Source organism: Podarcis melisellensis, assembly GCF_964234715.1.
Source record: "Podarcis melisellensis genome assembly, chromosome: 2".
Lineage (NCBI taxonomy): Eukaryota > Metazoa > Chordata > Lepidosauria > Squamata > Lacertidae > Podarcis > Podarcis melisellensis.
Window position 1 is genome coordinate 13,066,121 of NC_138529.1, and position 16,044 is coordinate 13,082,164.

The 16,044-nt window shown below is 49.2% G+C and overlaps 1 protein-coding gene across 1 annotated transcript in view; it reads left to right on the forward strand.

Annotated features, from left to right (window-relative positions):
* The first annotated feature begins 6,786 nt into the window (after nucleotides 1-6,786).
* SP7 (Sp7 transcription factor) overlaps nucleotides 6,787-16,044 on the forward strand; it is a 75,270-nt gene continuing 66,012 nt past the window's right edge. The window contains 1 exon segment of the mRNA XM_081898838.1: nucleotides 6,787-7,327. Coding sequence (XP_081754964.1) covers nucleotides 7,313-7,327 — 15 coding nt within the window. The 5' untranslated portion in view covers nucleotides 6,787-7,312.

Genomic DNA, 16,044 nt, shown 5'->3' on the forward strand with positions numbered 1-16,044 from the left:
AAAGCTTCACATTTTGCCAGGGTATCTGACTAGCATGCACACAGAAGCACTTGTTTCTTTATGGCTACTCTACCCTCTCCAAGATACAGTGCGTCTTGCTCTAGTGAGAAAGGCGGCGAGCAAACAATCTCCGTGGGTCGTTCAGGCACCGTTGATGGGCAACCTCAAGATCTCCCTGTTTTCTCTTTGTATGCTGTTGATCTTTTAACTGGACTTGGACTAGTTAAGCAGCCCTTGAAAGGGAGGAAAGCAGGGCTACTCTATCTTCCTTGCAAACATTAAAAAAAGCCCAGAAAAACTGCAAGGAGAGAAAGTTCTGTCTCAGCCCTTTTGCTTAGTTGCTTTTCTATCTGCAGAGCATTTTTAACCTAGTGGGGAATTAAAACAGGGTGAAGGAATAGCACCCATTACGCCAGCTTAGCACTTTACCATGTTGTCGGCTTTGCTACTGATATTGTGGCAATTTAATGTATTTAATGTATTTGTTTCATTTAAAGTTGCGATCGTTACCCCCTTGCGATGGAGGGCATCCAGTCCATCAGTGCCGGATTAAACCCTCTGGAGGCCCCTAGGCTAAGGTTACCAGACGTCCCCGTTTCCTGGGGACAGTCCCCAGATTTACAAATCAGTCCCCATAGAAAATCCATTGAAGTTGAAAAGTTTCCCTGGATTCATTGAAAAAAATCTGGTAACCTCACCCTAGGCAGTTGAAATCTCAGGGGATTGGGGCTTGCAAATTATCTCCTAATATGTTTGTTTAAATCAACAATAAAATAAACTACCGGTAATTTCATTACACAAAACAAACATTAACAACCATTAATGTTATTAAACAAATTGACATACAGGGATCCCTCGGAAGTCGAACGGAATCCGTTCCGGAAGTCCATTTGACTTCCAAAACCAAGACGCGGCTTCTGACTGGCTGCAGGAAGCTCCTGCAGCCAATCGGAAGCCACGGAAGTCGCATCAGATGTTCGGGTTCCAAAGAACGTTCGCAAACCAGAACACTCAATTCCGGGTTTGTGGCGTTCGGGAGTCAAAACGTTCGACTCGCAAGGCGTTCGGGATCCAAGGTACGACTGTATTATGTTATTGAACATAATTGTATTGTAATTTTCTTTCAAGATCAAATCAATATTATTTTGATCTGTTGCCACGGGGCCCCGAAATGTCTGTGCCTAGTCTCTTTGATCATCCAGCACCAATGTCCATGTTTTGGAACAGAAATAAAGAAATATATGCCTCCACATTCAGTTGCATGGGTGGAGGCCAAGTTCAAAGGATGGCATTCATGCTCATCAGAGAGGCTGTGTGCTTCCAGAGGCCTTCAGTGCAAATTCTGCTGGGCGTCTGGTTTAGAGGTCAGTCTGATGTTACTGAGCTCAGCAGAAGGATTGCATTTTGCCCTTCTGAGGACAGTTTAGGATATCAGGGGTCAGCAAACTTTCTCAGCAGGGGGCCGGTCCACTGTCCCTCAGACCTTGTGGGGGACCGGGCTATTTTTTTTGAGGGGGGGGGAGAACGAATTCCTATGCCCCACAAATAACCCAGAGATGCATTTTAAATAAAAGCACACATTCTATGCATGTAAAAACACCAGACAGGCCCCACAAATAACCCAGAGGTACAATTTAAATAGGACGTGGGTGGCGCTGTGGGTTAAACCACAGAGCCTAGGACTTGCCGATCAGAAGGTCAGCGGTTTGAATCCCCGCGACGAGGTGAGCTCCTGTTGTTCGGTCCCAGCTTCTGCCAACCTAGCAGTTTGAAAGCCCATCAAAGTGCAAGTAGATAAATAGGTACCACTCTGGCAGGAAGGTAAACGGCGTTTCCATGTGCTGCTCTGGTTTGCCAGAAGCTGCTTAGTCATGCTGGCCACATGACCCGGAAGCTGTACGCCGGCTCCCTTGGCCAATAAAGCAAGATGAGCGCAGTGGCGTAGCGTGGGGGGTGCAGGGGGGCCCGGCCGCACTGGGCGCAACATCTGGGGGTTAGGGTTAGGGGGCGCAAATCCACAGGTTAGGGGGCGCAAATCCACGGGTTAGGGGGCGCAAATTACTTGCCTTGCCCCGGGTGCTGACAACCCACGCTACGCCACTGGATGAGCGCCGTAACCCCAGAGTCGGCCACGACTGGACCTAATGGTCAGGGGTCCCTTTACCTTTACCTTATATTTTAAATAAAAGGACACATTCTACTCGTGTAAAAACACACTGATTGCCAGACCTTCCGTGGGCTGGATTTAGAAGGCAGTTTGCCCACCCATGGTTTAGGTTAAGTCCAGCTAAGCCACTGTGAAAGCAGAATGAGTTCCGCAAGTGCATCAGAACTCCCCCTTCTTTCCCTCTCCTCCTCTCCTCTATCTGCACCTCCCCAAATCTTCTCTGGGTTTTCCACCATCCCTCCAGAGCAGATTTTTTTTGGGGGGTGGGCACAGGGGCACATAGAGGGAGGAGACAGAAGGCAAGGTCCATAGTGCAGGCAAAAGTTATTCCGCTTTCACCCTGACTTAGCTCGATTCAGTCCTCTTTGTGTATGTGTGTGATCACAACATAAAAACACATTTTAAAAGCCATAGAATGTTAATCGGCGAAAGGCCTGGTTATCTTCACTTGGCACCTGAAGATATGTAATAAAGGTGCCAGACTGGCCTTCCTGGGGAGAGCATTCCACAAACAGGGAGCCACTGCAGAAAAGGCCCCTCTTGTGTTGCCACCCTCTGGACCTCTTGTGGAGAAGTCCATGAAGAAGGGCCTCAGAACATGATCTGGGTTAGTTCATAAGGGGAGATGCAGTCTTTGAGGTTGTGTGGTCCTGAGCCATTTAAGGCTTTATAGGGTAGAATCTACAACTACACATTACAGGCAACCAGGCAGAGGGCCTTCTCGGTAGTGGCGCCCTCCCTGTGGAACGCCCTCCCACCAGATGTCCAAAAAAACAACTACCAGGCTTTTAAAAGACATCTGAAGGCAGCCCTGTTTAGGGAAGCTTTTAATGTTTGATGGACTACTGTATTTTAATATTTTGTTGGAAGCCACCCAGGGAAACGCAGCCAGATGGTCGGGGTATAAATTATTATTATTATTATTATTATTATTATTACTACATATTAAAAATGCTGTGAAAATGCTTTTTTAAAAAACATTTTGAAAAAGGCATTAAATTTGGCACAGCTCGCTCTCGCCACCTAGTGTCACATTTGTATACTGCACTCTACAACACATTTAAAACATTTTATTTGCAGCTGTGTAGCTGAGTCCTAGGTCAGAAACAGCACTTTGAATTGGGCCCAGAAACTAATTGGCAGACAGTGCAGTTGGGCCAGAATCAGCGCAATACGCTCTGACTGTCTTGCCCCTGTGAGCAACCAGACTGCTGAATTCTGCACCAGCTGAAGTTTCTGAACCGTCCTCTTGAGGCAGCCCTACATATAACACGTTGTTACATGTGAAGCTCCTTTCCACATGCTTTTACAAAGAAGCTGTTACAAGAATTCTAAGGTCTCAAATATAAATGAAATGTTCATAAATGTACAAGGCAAATACATACATAAGTACCGTATATAAACCATGTGTCTGAAATAGTATGGAAGAGCAATCCTGAAGTCATTTTGACTCTCCCAATGACCTCTGCAGTAAGGGAGGCAAATGGGGAAAGCCTTCCCATTGTCTTTTCCGCTTACAAATCCTATCTTCAGGGCGTATTTGTTTATGAATAGGGTGAGCCTGTGACATGGATTCAGGAACTAAAGTATTAACCATCACAAAAGAATGGCCAGGCTGCCCAGGTAAAGCAATCAGTGACCATTCTCAGGTATCCTGGCAGACAGGATTTCTGCTGTAGACCCGCCTCTTTCTGTGATGTATGTATGATGTTTTGGGGGGTGGTCTTGGGCTACAGGGTGGGCAATTTCAAAAGTCTATATAAGGGCTTGTGCACCATTGTTCTGGGTTCTCTCCTTCTTCCTGCCTGTGTGGAGTGGGACCCTGTTGCAGCAGTAATAATAATAATAATAATAATAATAATAATAATAATAATAATAATTTATTTATACCCCACCCATCTGGCTGAGTTTCCCCAGCCACTCTGGGTGGCTCCCAATCGAGTGTTAAAAACAGTACAGCATTAAATATTAAAAACTTCCCTAAACAGGGCTGCCTTCAGATGTCTTTTAAAGATAGGATAGCTGCTTATTTCCTTCACATCTGAAGGGAGGGCGTTTCACAGGGCGGGCGCCACTACTGAGAAGGCCCTGTGTCTGGTTCCCTGTAACCTCACTTCTCGCAATGAGGGAACCGCCAGAAGGCCCTTGGCACTGGATCTCAGTATCTGGGATGAACGATGGGGGTGGAGACGCTCCTTCAGGTATACAGGACCGAGGCCGTTTAGGGCTTTAAAGGTCAGCACAAACACTTTGAATTGTGCTCGGAAACGTACTGGGAGCCAATGCAGATCTCTCAGGACAGGTGTTATGTGGTCCCGAGGCCACTCCCAGTCACCAGTTTAGCTGCCGCATTCTGGATTAATTGCAGTTTCCAGGTCACCTTCAAAGATAGCCCCATGTAGAGCACATTGCAGTAGTCCAAGCGGGAGATAGCCAGAGCATGCACCACTCTGGCGAGACAGTCTGCGGGCAGGAAGGGTCATAGCCTGAGTACCAGGTAGAGCTGGTAGACAGCCACCCTGGACACAGAATTAACCTGCGCCTCCATGGACAGCTGTGAGTCCAAAATGACTCCCAGGAAACGTACTGGGAGCCTATGCAGATCTCTTAGGACCGGTGTTATGTGGTCTCGGCAGCCGCTACCAGTCTAGCTGCCGCATTCTGGATTAATTGCAGCACTGGACACGTGTGGCGTTGTGGGTTAAACCACAGAGCCTAGGACTTGCCGATCAGAAGGTCTGTTGTTCGAATCCCCGCGACGGGGTGAGCTCCTGTTGCTCGGTCCCTGCTCCTGCCAACCTAGCAGTTCGAAAGCACGTCAAAGTGCAAGTAGATAAATAGGTACCGCTCTGGCAGGAAGGTAAACAGTGTTTCCGTGCGCTGCTCTGGTTCGCCAGAAGCGGCTTAGTCATGCTGGCCACATGACCCGGAAGCTGTATGCCGGCTCCCTTGGCCAATAAAACGAGATGAGTGCCGCAACCCCTGAGTCGGTCACGACTGGACCTAATGGTCAGGGGTCCCTTTACCTTTTTACTTTCTGTTACAATAAAGATCAGGCTTACTAGCCGCTTTGCTTCTCAATATACTCTGTTATTTTCACTTACCAATAGGGAATCCACTTAAAGGATTCTATACGGGCTTTTGGGTTCCCCATAAGGGAAAAGGAGCAGTTTTTCCCCCCTTATAACAAAGTGATAGTGGCAGATAATCCCAGTTCCTAAGAATGTGGATGACAGTAGGTCCTTTAACCCTTTCAACTGAGCTGCCTGGATGTTGTAGTCATCTTTCTCTCTCTCTACCCCCACCCACCCCAGTTCCCACCCCCTCTGCTGCGTATGCAGCTTGTTGTGCACGGGGACCGTGGCTTTGATGAGGTCTCTCAACCACAGCTCAATCACTGCCACATGACGTCTGCGATGGGGGTGGGGTGGGGGCCGCGAGCCAGACCCGGAGAGCCTCCGCTTACCCCGGTGTCGCTTCTCATGTGGCTTGCAGAAGCCTGGCCCGGCCGCCTCTCTTTGGAGCCTGCAATTAGGGAACCATTCTCAGCATGCGGTGAACCCTGAGATGGGGCTGAATGAGTGTGGCTTGGAAGCCTTTTTTGGGTGGGGGGGGAGGAAGAGAGAGAGAGAGAGATTGCCTCAGCTCTAACTGACATGATCTCACTTCTGCTCCCCCTGTGTGTTCGCACCTTTGGAAAGTCGATGGTCCTAAGTGTGTCGCACGCACAAAACAATTGCAGCGCATTAAAAATCTGTAGCTGGTTTGTGAGAGATCAGAATAGAGTGCATACCCTCCAACATTTATCTGATGAAAACAGGGACATTCTATTCCATAATAATAATAATAATAATAATAATAATAATAATAATAATAATGATACTATTTATACCCAAACCATCTGACTGGATTACCCAGCCACTCTAGGCAGCTTCCAACATATTAAAAAACACACACATTAAACATTTTTAAAACTTCCTTGTACAGGGTTGCCTTTGGAGGACTCAGCGGTCCATAACCTTCAACATTTATCCAATGAAAATAGGAACAACCTAAGGAAAAGTGAGAGATGCGGGTGGCGCTGTGGGTTAAACCACAGAGCCTAGGACTTGCTGATCAGAAGGTCGGTGGTTCCAATCCCCGTGACAGGGTGAGCTCCCGCTGCTCGGTCCCTGCTCCTGCCCACCTAGCAGTTCGAAAACACGTCAAAGTGGAAGTAGATAAATAGTTACCACTCTGGCGGGAAGGTAAACGGCGTTTCCATGTGCTGCTCTGGTTCGCCAGACGTGGCTTAGTCATGCTGGCCACATGACCCAGAAGCTGTATGCCGGCTCCCTCGGCCAATAAAGTGAGATGAGCGCTACAACCCCAGAGTCGGCCATGACTGGACCTAATGGTCAGAGGTCCCTTTACCGTTAAGGAAAAGTGGGACATTCTGGAATCAACTCAGAAACCGGACGGCTTCTGTTAATCTGGAACTGTCCCTGGAAAACAGGGACACTTGGAGGGTCTGTCAGTTGAGCCAAACCCACTGGAGAAAGAGCAGCTCTAAGGTGTCTTTTCAGGGGCATCGTTTGTGAAAGAAATTTTGGGAGGGAAATTAGGCTTCTGTGTGCCAGCCTTTTCTGGAGCCCAGTGTTTTGGGGATGTTTTTACACATATATCATTTGACTTTTCTGTACTCAGTGACTGGCAGTTGAATGTGTGAAATGACGCCACTGAAATGCATTGCATCTCAGGTGCTATGAAAGTCTTTTCTGCCGTATTGGATCAGCAACAGCCAATTCATGCAAGTCATCCCCTGACATTGGCAGATATTATTCTGTGACTCAGCTCAGTGTCTTTCCCTCATTCATCCTAATTCTCCTGAGCAACCCTTTTGAATGACTCCATCATCTTGTCAGCTGGCAGCAGATGGCATATCAGGCTGTTAGCAGATCTTGATGGCTCTTCTCCTTGAAATGTTTCCATTCTGGCTTATCATTAGGACAACGTGTAACTAAGACCTTGAACCTGAGTTTGCTCGTCTCCTCCTCCCTCCCTAATCATTTTCCTTTTGTGCTGTTTTTAGATTGTGAACTTGAGGGCAGCAGCTACCTTCCCCCCTGGCAAAACTCTCTGTAGAAGGTTCTGTTGCTGAGACAGATGATTTCAGGGCAGGTAAAAAGGCCGAAGGAAAATAAGTACCGTATTTCTTCACACAGCACCTAGGGTGGGTGTTTGGGTTGGCAAGCTGAGCGGGGAGGGGCAGCAGCCTCTAGTTTTGTCATTAATTTTATCTGTTTAATAATGGCAATAATTTATAGACTGGCTTATATGCCAAAATGCCAAAAATTGCGTTTTGCGTTGCTGTGTTTCCCTGGGACCTTTTGGTGAAAGGCAGGTAAGAAATCTAGCTAAATAAAGAAGTGGGTTATAGCATGTTCTCCAGGAGGAAAAAGAGTTTGGTTTACTTTTTTCGTTTGGAGAAAAATATGTTTCAATAGGAGGATAGACGTACAAAAAATTATAAAGGGTGTGGAGAAAGGGTATATATAGAAATGTGCCTCCCTCTCTCATAATACTAGGCTGTCATTCGCCCAATGAAGCTAGCATGGCGGGAATCAAAGAACTGTAGAGTTGGAAGGGACCATGCGGATCATCTAGTCTAATCCCCTGCAACACAGGAATCAAGTCTCATGCTAAGAGCATTATGGTTTCATTGAGCCTCCATATTCAGAGGCAGTGTACACAGGGCCGTCTTAAGCATATCCGGCACCCTGGTGCAAAGAGCCCCCCCGGCGCCCCCTCCCTTTCCCAGAATTTAGAACTCGGGGCCCAACTTGCAGACCACCTCATAGCCCCGGGAGTCGCTGCCCATAGAAGACAGCGCCGATGTGGTGGATGCGGCGTGGCTGGCCAGACCGCCGGAACCCCATGCTTGCCTGCGGGGCGCCTCTTCCTCCTCTGCTGCCTGATGACAGCCCGCTGCCGGCGTTCTTGCTGCTGCCCAGCGGCCCGAAGAGCAGTAGGCGGTTGCCACGCCACTGCCTGTGTCCTAGGGAGTGGTGGTGGGGCAGGAACCGGTGACACGGAGAAGAAGAGAAGAGTTTGGATTTGGTATCCCGCTTTATCACTACCCAAAGGAGTCTCAAAGCGGCTAACAATCTCCTTTCCCTTCCTCCCCCACAACAAACACTCTGTGAGGTGAGCGGGGCTGAGAGATTTCAGAGAAGTGTGACTGGCCCAAGGTCACCCAGCAGCTGCATGTGGAGGAGCGGAGACGCGAATCCGGTTCCCCAGATTACGAGTCTACTGCTCTTAACCACTACACCACACTCCCGCCACCGCTGCTCCTGCCGCTTCCTCAGGCGGCGGCGACAGCAGCTCGCGGGAGGCGGCTAAGGGGATTCCCATGGCCGAGGGACAGGAGGTGGTGGAGGAGGAGGAGACGGCCACCGCCTCAGAGTCGAGGAGCGGCTCCTCGGCCGCTGCTGCCGTGCCACTGCCACAGAGCACTTGTGGGAGCAGCGCCAATGCGCCTGCCTGCAGAGTGGGGCGGGCCGAGGAGGGTAGGAAGGAAAGATAGTTGGCGGGGTGCAGCTGGCGGTGTGCAGGGAAAGGGGAGGCCACTGGCAAAGCCGCGCAGCTCCCCCACTCGCTGGGGTACCCCTGAGAGGACGGCGCCCTGGCGCAACGAGCCACTAAGCCCTATGGGAAAGACAGCTCTGAGTGTACATCTGAATAACAGTTGCAGTTTGGGGAGGGGGGGTTGTTGCCTTCTGGATTCCCAGAGACATTTGGAAACAGGATTTTAGGCAAGATGGATCCTTGAGTTTGTATGTTTTCAGGAAGAACAGGCAGAGAATGAGAGAGGTGGTGCCATTCAAGGTGAGTTGAATTTCCGCCAGGGGAATGACAGTCTGAGGTCACAGCCACACCATACATTTATAGCGCTCTTACCACCTTAACAGTCATGACGTCCCCCCAAAGAATCTTGGAAGCTCTAGTTTAGTTTACCCTGCACAGAACTATAATTCTCAGCACTCTTAACAACGCCCCCCCCCTTCTCTACTGTATCTGAAAAGGGAAATTTACAAGCACCCAAAGCAAATATATCAGTCTGGTACTTGAAGGAATCTGTATCATTGTTATCCCAAAATGAAATAAAGTTTTAAGAGTGCTTTAAATGTACGATTTGGGTGTGACCCGAGTCACTTTAGCTCACCTTGGCCCCCAAAGCAGCCTGCAGTGTGTTTGCTGAGGTAAATCCTCAGCTATTCTCCTGCCCCAGCTATTCCTCCCTCCGTCCAAGACTGAGGAGCCAGGATGAGCTCTGCTTCTGACTTCTCCTCAGAGGGAGAGATTCTGTCTCCACAGCGGCTACGCTGAACAGCCAAGCATCTCCTCCTGCGCTGCCATCCCTCTCCCAGCTTCTAAGTCTCATAAATCTCCCTGAGCTTTATTTAAATAACTGGAAAGTGAAGCGAAGCCCTTTGTTCAGAAAATAGCTGTGTGGAGCAGCCCGGGTGCAGATAATGAGCTGGGGAGCTATATTGGTCAGTAACATTCGCCGAACTTTCCATATTTATATTCCAAAGCTAATTATGGTTTGTGTGTTCACTCAAAATGATGATTCATCTAAACCAAGCCTAGGCCACAGAGCGATGGCAGGACCAACACAGAAAAGGGACTGCCCTGGCTTCTCCACTAAAAAAAGAAACATACCCCCTGCCTCCCCTCCCCACCCACCCCCATGTCTGCACAATAAACACACCCACTTCAACACATCCCTCTTGCCAGTTTCCCTGCACTGAAAATTAAAAGGGTCCCCCTCCCTGTTCTGAACCAGCGCTTCAATACAGCATTAAATATTAAAATCTTCCCTAATCAGGGCTGCCTTTAAAAGATGTCTTTTAAAGATAAGATAGCTGCTTATTTCCTTCACATCTGAAGAAATGTTCCACAGGGCAGACGCCACTACCGAAAAGGCCCTCTGTCTGGTTCCCTGTAACCTCACTTCTCGCAATGAGGGAACCGCCAGAAGGCCCTTGGTGCTGGATCTCAGTGTCTGGGATGAACGACGGGGGTGGGGACGCTCCTTCAGGTATCCAGGACCGAGGCCATTTAGGGCTTTAAAGGGCAGCACCCACACTTTGAATTGTGCTCAGAAATGTACCGGGAGCCAATGCAGATCTCTCAGAACCAGTGTTATATGGTCCCTGCGGCCGCTCCCAGTCACCAGTCTAGCTGCCACATTCTGGATTAATTGCAGTTTATGGGTCACCTTCAAATGTAGCCCCACATAGAGCGCATTGCAGTAGTCCAAGTGGGAGCTAACTAGCACATGCACCACTCTGGCAAGACAGTCCGCGGGCAGGTAGGGTCTCAGCCTGTGTACCAGGTGGAGCTGGTAAACAGCCACCCTGGACACAGAATTAACCTGCACCTCCATGGAGCGCTGTGAGTCCAAAATGACTCCCAGGCTGCGCACCTGGTCCTTCAGGGGCACAGTTACCCCATTCAGGACTAGGGAACCCCCACACCCGCCCTCCCTTTGTCCCCCCAAAATAGTACTTCTGTCTTGTCAGGATTCAACCTCAATCTGTTAGCCGCCATCCACCCTCCAACCGCCTCCAGGCACTCACACAAGACCTTCACCGCCTTCACTGATTCTGATTTAAAAAAGAGATAGAGCTGGGTGTCATGTACGCAGAATGGAAGATGGCAGGATCCCCAAGGACGTTCTCTACAGGGAGCTGGATTCAGATACCAGGCCCGTTGGCAGACCAACTATGCACTACAAAGATATCTGCAAATGTGACATGAAGGCTGGCAACATGAACCCCGCTGTATGGGAATCCCTTGCAGATGACCACAGTGACTGGAGACAGACAGGCCGTGCACCCAGAGCTGTGACCAGAGGCAGAATGACCAGAGAGAAGAAACACCATGGTGCACCTGCGGCAGCACAACCCAGCGCCTTCCTTTGCCCCAGCTGCAACAAAACATGTCTCTCCCATATCAGTCTCTTCAGCCTCTGTAACCTTCCAACCTTACGGCAGGCGCTGTAACCTTCCAGCAGTTTGACTCCTCCATTGCCTCCTGAGACAGACAGATGCCAGCCAGCGAAAATTAATGGCAGGACAGCCAGACTCTTCCTTGTTCTGAATTGATAGGATGGTTATCTCTTATTTCCAGGGGATCGGCAGATACGCTGCTGTTCTCTGCTTTAAGGCTGTGGGCAATTATCCATTCATCCATCAATCCCAGGGAAGGGATTCTCTATGGTTGCCAGCTTTTGGTTGAAGAATGGGTAGTCTGAAGCGCAACCTCTTAATTCTTTTCTATCTGGGGCGGGTGGATTCTGAATTCCTTTCTATATGGAACATCTGAGGCCACTAGTACCAGAATGGGCCAGTATTTATTCCACTGTCAGCAGCAGGAAGAATTTCCCATTTCCCCCCCATGGTGCATGCAGCAATGGGGTGATGGATTCCCTTGATGTCTCAAGACCATGTTTGGAGTGTGCGGGGAGAAAATGAGACACGGTCTCTTCTTGTTGTTTTCTAATAAAGAGCGCTCATCCTTTTCTGAAAGGAAGCAGAGACACTTATTCTGATGTTCTTCGTGTGTGTGTGTGTGTGTGTGTGTGTGTGTGTTTTTCATGATGTTGTCCAGCTGCTTTTGAGAGTCCTGTGAAACAGTGAGAACCAAATGTTATCCATCGATTGATACTGCTCCTGTAAGCTTGTTCACATGTTATACTGAATACATGTGCAAGCTGTCACCACACACACTGACGTTCTTCCTTTGCACAGCTCAGCTACTGTGTACACAGCCACACAGACTGCACACTCCTTAAACCTGACCTGCGAACAACTGCACAAGTGTGCAGCTCAAGTATCTGTGTGCACAATTTGTACGCTTACTGAACGCAACGTGGGAACGCCCTTCCGGTCAGAGCTGCTTCGTAAGGCGCACCAAGAGCACTGCAGCCTCTGTCCATGTGCCTTCTGAACCAGGGATGGGACCCTGCAAACACCCCAGGCTGGAGGACAGCGAGAGCCAATGCAAAGGGACAGAAATAACTTCAGTGGTGCATGGCTTTGTGGCCAACGTTTGCAATCTGCCAGGTTGGCACGGGGAGGGCTGGGTGGGTCTCGCCCACTCCCCGTGGTGACCACACAGCCTGCAAAACAAGAAAGGAACAGAGAGGAGCTTGCCCAGCCCTGCGCTCAAAGGTATTTTTAGCCCCAGGCCTTGGTGCTAATTAGACAGTAGGTCAGAGGGAATCAGGGAAGGGGAGCAAACCACAAAGTTCCAAAGCCCAGCTTCCAGAACTTCAGAGGCTGCATCCAACCGACTGACGGACAAGTGTGGCAGCCTATGAAAACGCACCTCTCTGCAAAGCACAGGGAGTTGGTGAATCTGTCCTGGGCGTTGGCGGACGCTGAGGCTGTTTTTCGGAGTGTGCAATGGTTTGTGCCTGACTCGGCATTCTTCCTGAGCACATGAGATGCTGCAGCCCAATGAAGCGCTGGTTCAGAACAGGGAGGGGGAGAACATAAGACTCCCAGTGTCTGCTAGGCTAGCCTGGGTTCTGGAGCCGGCCTCCAAAACACCCATGGCGCTAGGGCGGTCAGCTCCCGAGAGAGGGAGAGCTGTTCAAGGCCTATCAGTTGCCCACGTTTCTACTTTTATTTCCAGAGGTTACATGGGAGAATAGGAGGCATGTAAAAAAAAGGAACGCTTTTTAAAAAAGCAACAGGGCTCTGCTTGTTAATTAAAGAGGGAGTTGAGCCAGAGGTTTTGGAGAAAGATCCGAGCCAGCTCTGGCCAAACCATCTGCGGATTTGCCATGGGAGAGGCAAAAAAGGATACATTAGTAAAAAGCAAACAAAAAGACTCAGTGTGGTCTGGTGGTCAGTCCCCCCCCCCTGGCCCTAGGCCCCCGAAGTCCGACTTTATGGCTTTGCCCCTACCCTCCGGGTTGACTTTGGGGCTGCCTATTCTGCCTCCTGAGCCAGAGGACACACAGCCACAATTTAGGCTGTGTGTCCACCCGTATGACTTGACAAGCGCACACTGGTTTTGTGCGTCAGCCATAGTCGAACCATGAAAAAGGCAAAGGCCTTTGGGGACATGGTAAAGAATGAAATAAAGGGGGGAAATTAAGTGACTTTCCCCAAGACGCCAGCATCTTTCCTGCTGGGGATACTAGCAAAACCCCAAAGGAAGCCTTAATGCCGGTATTTATGTATGTGACTATAGTGGTGAGGATTATTTATGCACAGAAATGGAAGGAAGAATGGTTGGTGAAAATCTTGGAATATGCAGAGATGGCAGAGATGGCAAAATTGACAGCACTGATAAAATGTGGAAACTTTTAAAGGAGACTGGAAACCCTTTCTAGTCTATCTAAAATGTTATTTTCCATATGTGAAGACCACATCAGGGTTTGAAGCGCAAGAAAGCAGCAGAATATATGACAGAGGATGAAATTAGATACGACGCAATTGTACAGAATTTGAGTTATAAACATCAGTATTGGGTAAGTGGGAAGTCACTAGTTTTGTTGAACTGGAATATAATCGTCGAGTAACAAATGTAACTTTCTCTACGGGAAAAAAATATTATTACTAAATAAACCTGCAAGGGACTATACATTGCAATGTGCATCATCATGATCTCAGTATCACTGAATCATAGAATTGGAGCACTTGCAACTTGCTCAGGTGGAATCGCTGCAGTGCAGTACCGGGTGGTCTTGTCATCTCCCATCAAACTGCCTTTGAAAGGTTCAAATGCTCCCAAAAGCAGATAAAGGAATTGGGGGTCCAGTAAGATGCAGGGCATAGAGACTGAGTGGTGGGAACGTGGCCTCCCAGGCCTATCTCTCTGACCCCCAAGATTCCTACCCAGTCCCACCACCGCCCACCAACCCTTGGGTGTTTTCACCTGGCTGGAATGGATCAATGAACTCTAATAATATTTCTTGCTTGCTTGGATGGTGAACAGAGACGGCTGTGGTGGCGAGTGCAAAGAAACCAGCCTACTGTTGTTGTTATTGTTTAGTCGCTTAGTGGTGTCCGGCTCTTTGTGACCCCATGGACCAGAGCATGCCAGGCACTCCTGTCTTCCACTGCCTCCCGCAGTTTGGTCAAACTCATGCTGGTAGCTTCAAGAACACTGTCCAACCATCTCGTCCTCTGTCGTCCCCTTCTCCTTGTGCCCTCCATCTTTCCCAACACCAGGGTCTTTTCCAGGGAGTCTTCTCTTCTCATGAGGTGGCCAAAGTATTGGAGCCTCAGCTTCAGGATCTGTTCTTCCAGTGAGCACTAAGGGCTGATTTCCTTCAGAATGGAGAGGTTTGATCTTCTTGCAGTCCATGGGACTCTCATGAGTCTCCTCCAGCACCAGAATTCAAAAGCATCAATTCTTTGGCGATCAGCCTTCTTTCTGGTCCAGCTCTCACTTCCATACATCACTACTGGGAAAACCATAGCTTTAACTATACGGACCTTTGTTGGCAAGGTGATGTCTCTGCTTTTTAAGATGCTGTCCAGGTTTGTCATTGCTTTTCTCCCAAGAAGCAGGCGTCTTTTAATTTCGTGGCTGCTGACACCATCTGCAGTGATCATGGAGCCCAAGAAAGTAAAATCTCTCACTGTCTCCATTTCTTCCCCAAATGGGAAAAGCCGCATTGGTTACAGACACTCCAAGTGCCCCTATTTTCCAGGGGCAGTCCCAGGATTACAGACGTCCCAGTTTCTGATTTGATCCTGGAATGTCCCGCTTTTCCTTAGGACGTCCCTATTTTCATCAGAGAAATGTTGGACGGTATGGAATTATGCGACCCCCGAGCCAAGGAGAGAAGTAACTATGCAACCTTTAGAAGACATCGGAAGGTAGCCCTGAATAGGGAAGTTGTTTAAAAAAAAGTTTAATGTTTTATTCTCTTTTAATGTATGTTGGAAGCTGCCCAGAGTGGCTGGGAGAACCCAGGTATAAATAATAAAATTCTTCTTCTTATTTTTTTGAAATGGGACATCCCTATTTTCATCGGAGAAATGCTGGAGGGCATATAGTTGCCACACCCATTCCACCCCCCCCAGCCCAGGCCTGGCATGTGGCCCCTGGAAGCCAATATGGCCCTCGGGTAAAGAATCGTCCCGGTTTAGGTTGTGAGAGGACAAAAAAAGAACGGCTTTGTGCAGCCAGTGCCTTTGAGCGTGTGTGCTGTTCATGTGCACAAGTTGACGGGCTGTACCAATCTAGTCCTCTGGGTCAGAGGGCAAATGTGCGCTTCTTTGTTTACAACTTAAGCCCTGGCCCAGGGCTGTAGGTGAACCTCCGTAAACTCCTTCAGGGATCCTGTCAGCTCCCACACGGTGCATTTGTGTGTGTCGTTGCAGGAAGCCCTTTGCGGGCCGAAGTTATCCTTCCTCTCCTACGCCTCTGGCACCCTCCCTCGCCCGGTATTTCTGTCCTTGCTCCAGCAGGGAAGAAAGCGATGGGAGGTAGCTTCCACATGCTTGTGGCCTTCCCCATCCCCTCCGCTGCTGAGCTGTCTGGAGCCCAGTGGCAGCTGGCAAAGGCGAGTGGGGCTTCGGGTGGAGCGAGCGGCCGCCACAGCCCACACACCCATTAGAGGAGCTTATTTCAGGGCCTCTGACCACAAGGGAAACATCCGGGGCTGAGGGAGGCTCCTTGGACGGCCAGGGATTGGCCTTTTTCAGAGAAAGAGGGAGAGAGAACGCAAGAGAGCCGAAGGGGTGTGCATGAGGACAGGCAGGCAAAAAAAGATGCAGGGATTAAACAAGATGGAGGCAGCCTGCATCTCACATCGGGCAGATTTGTAGGGCCATATGATGCTTTTCAGGCTGGACAATTAA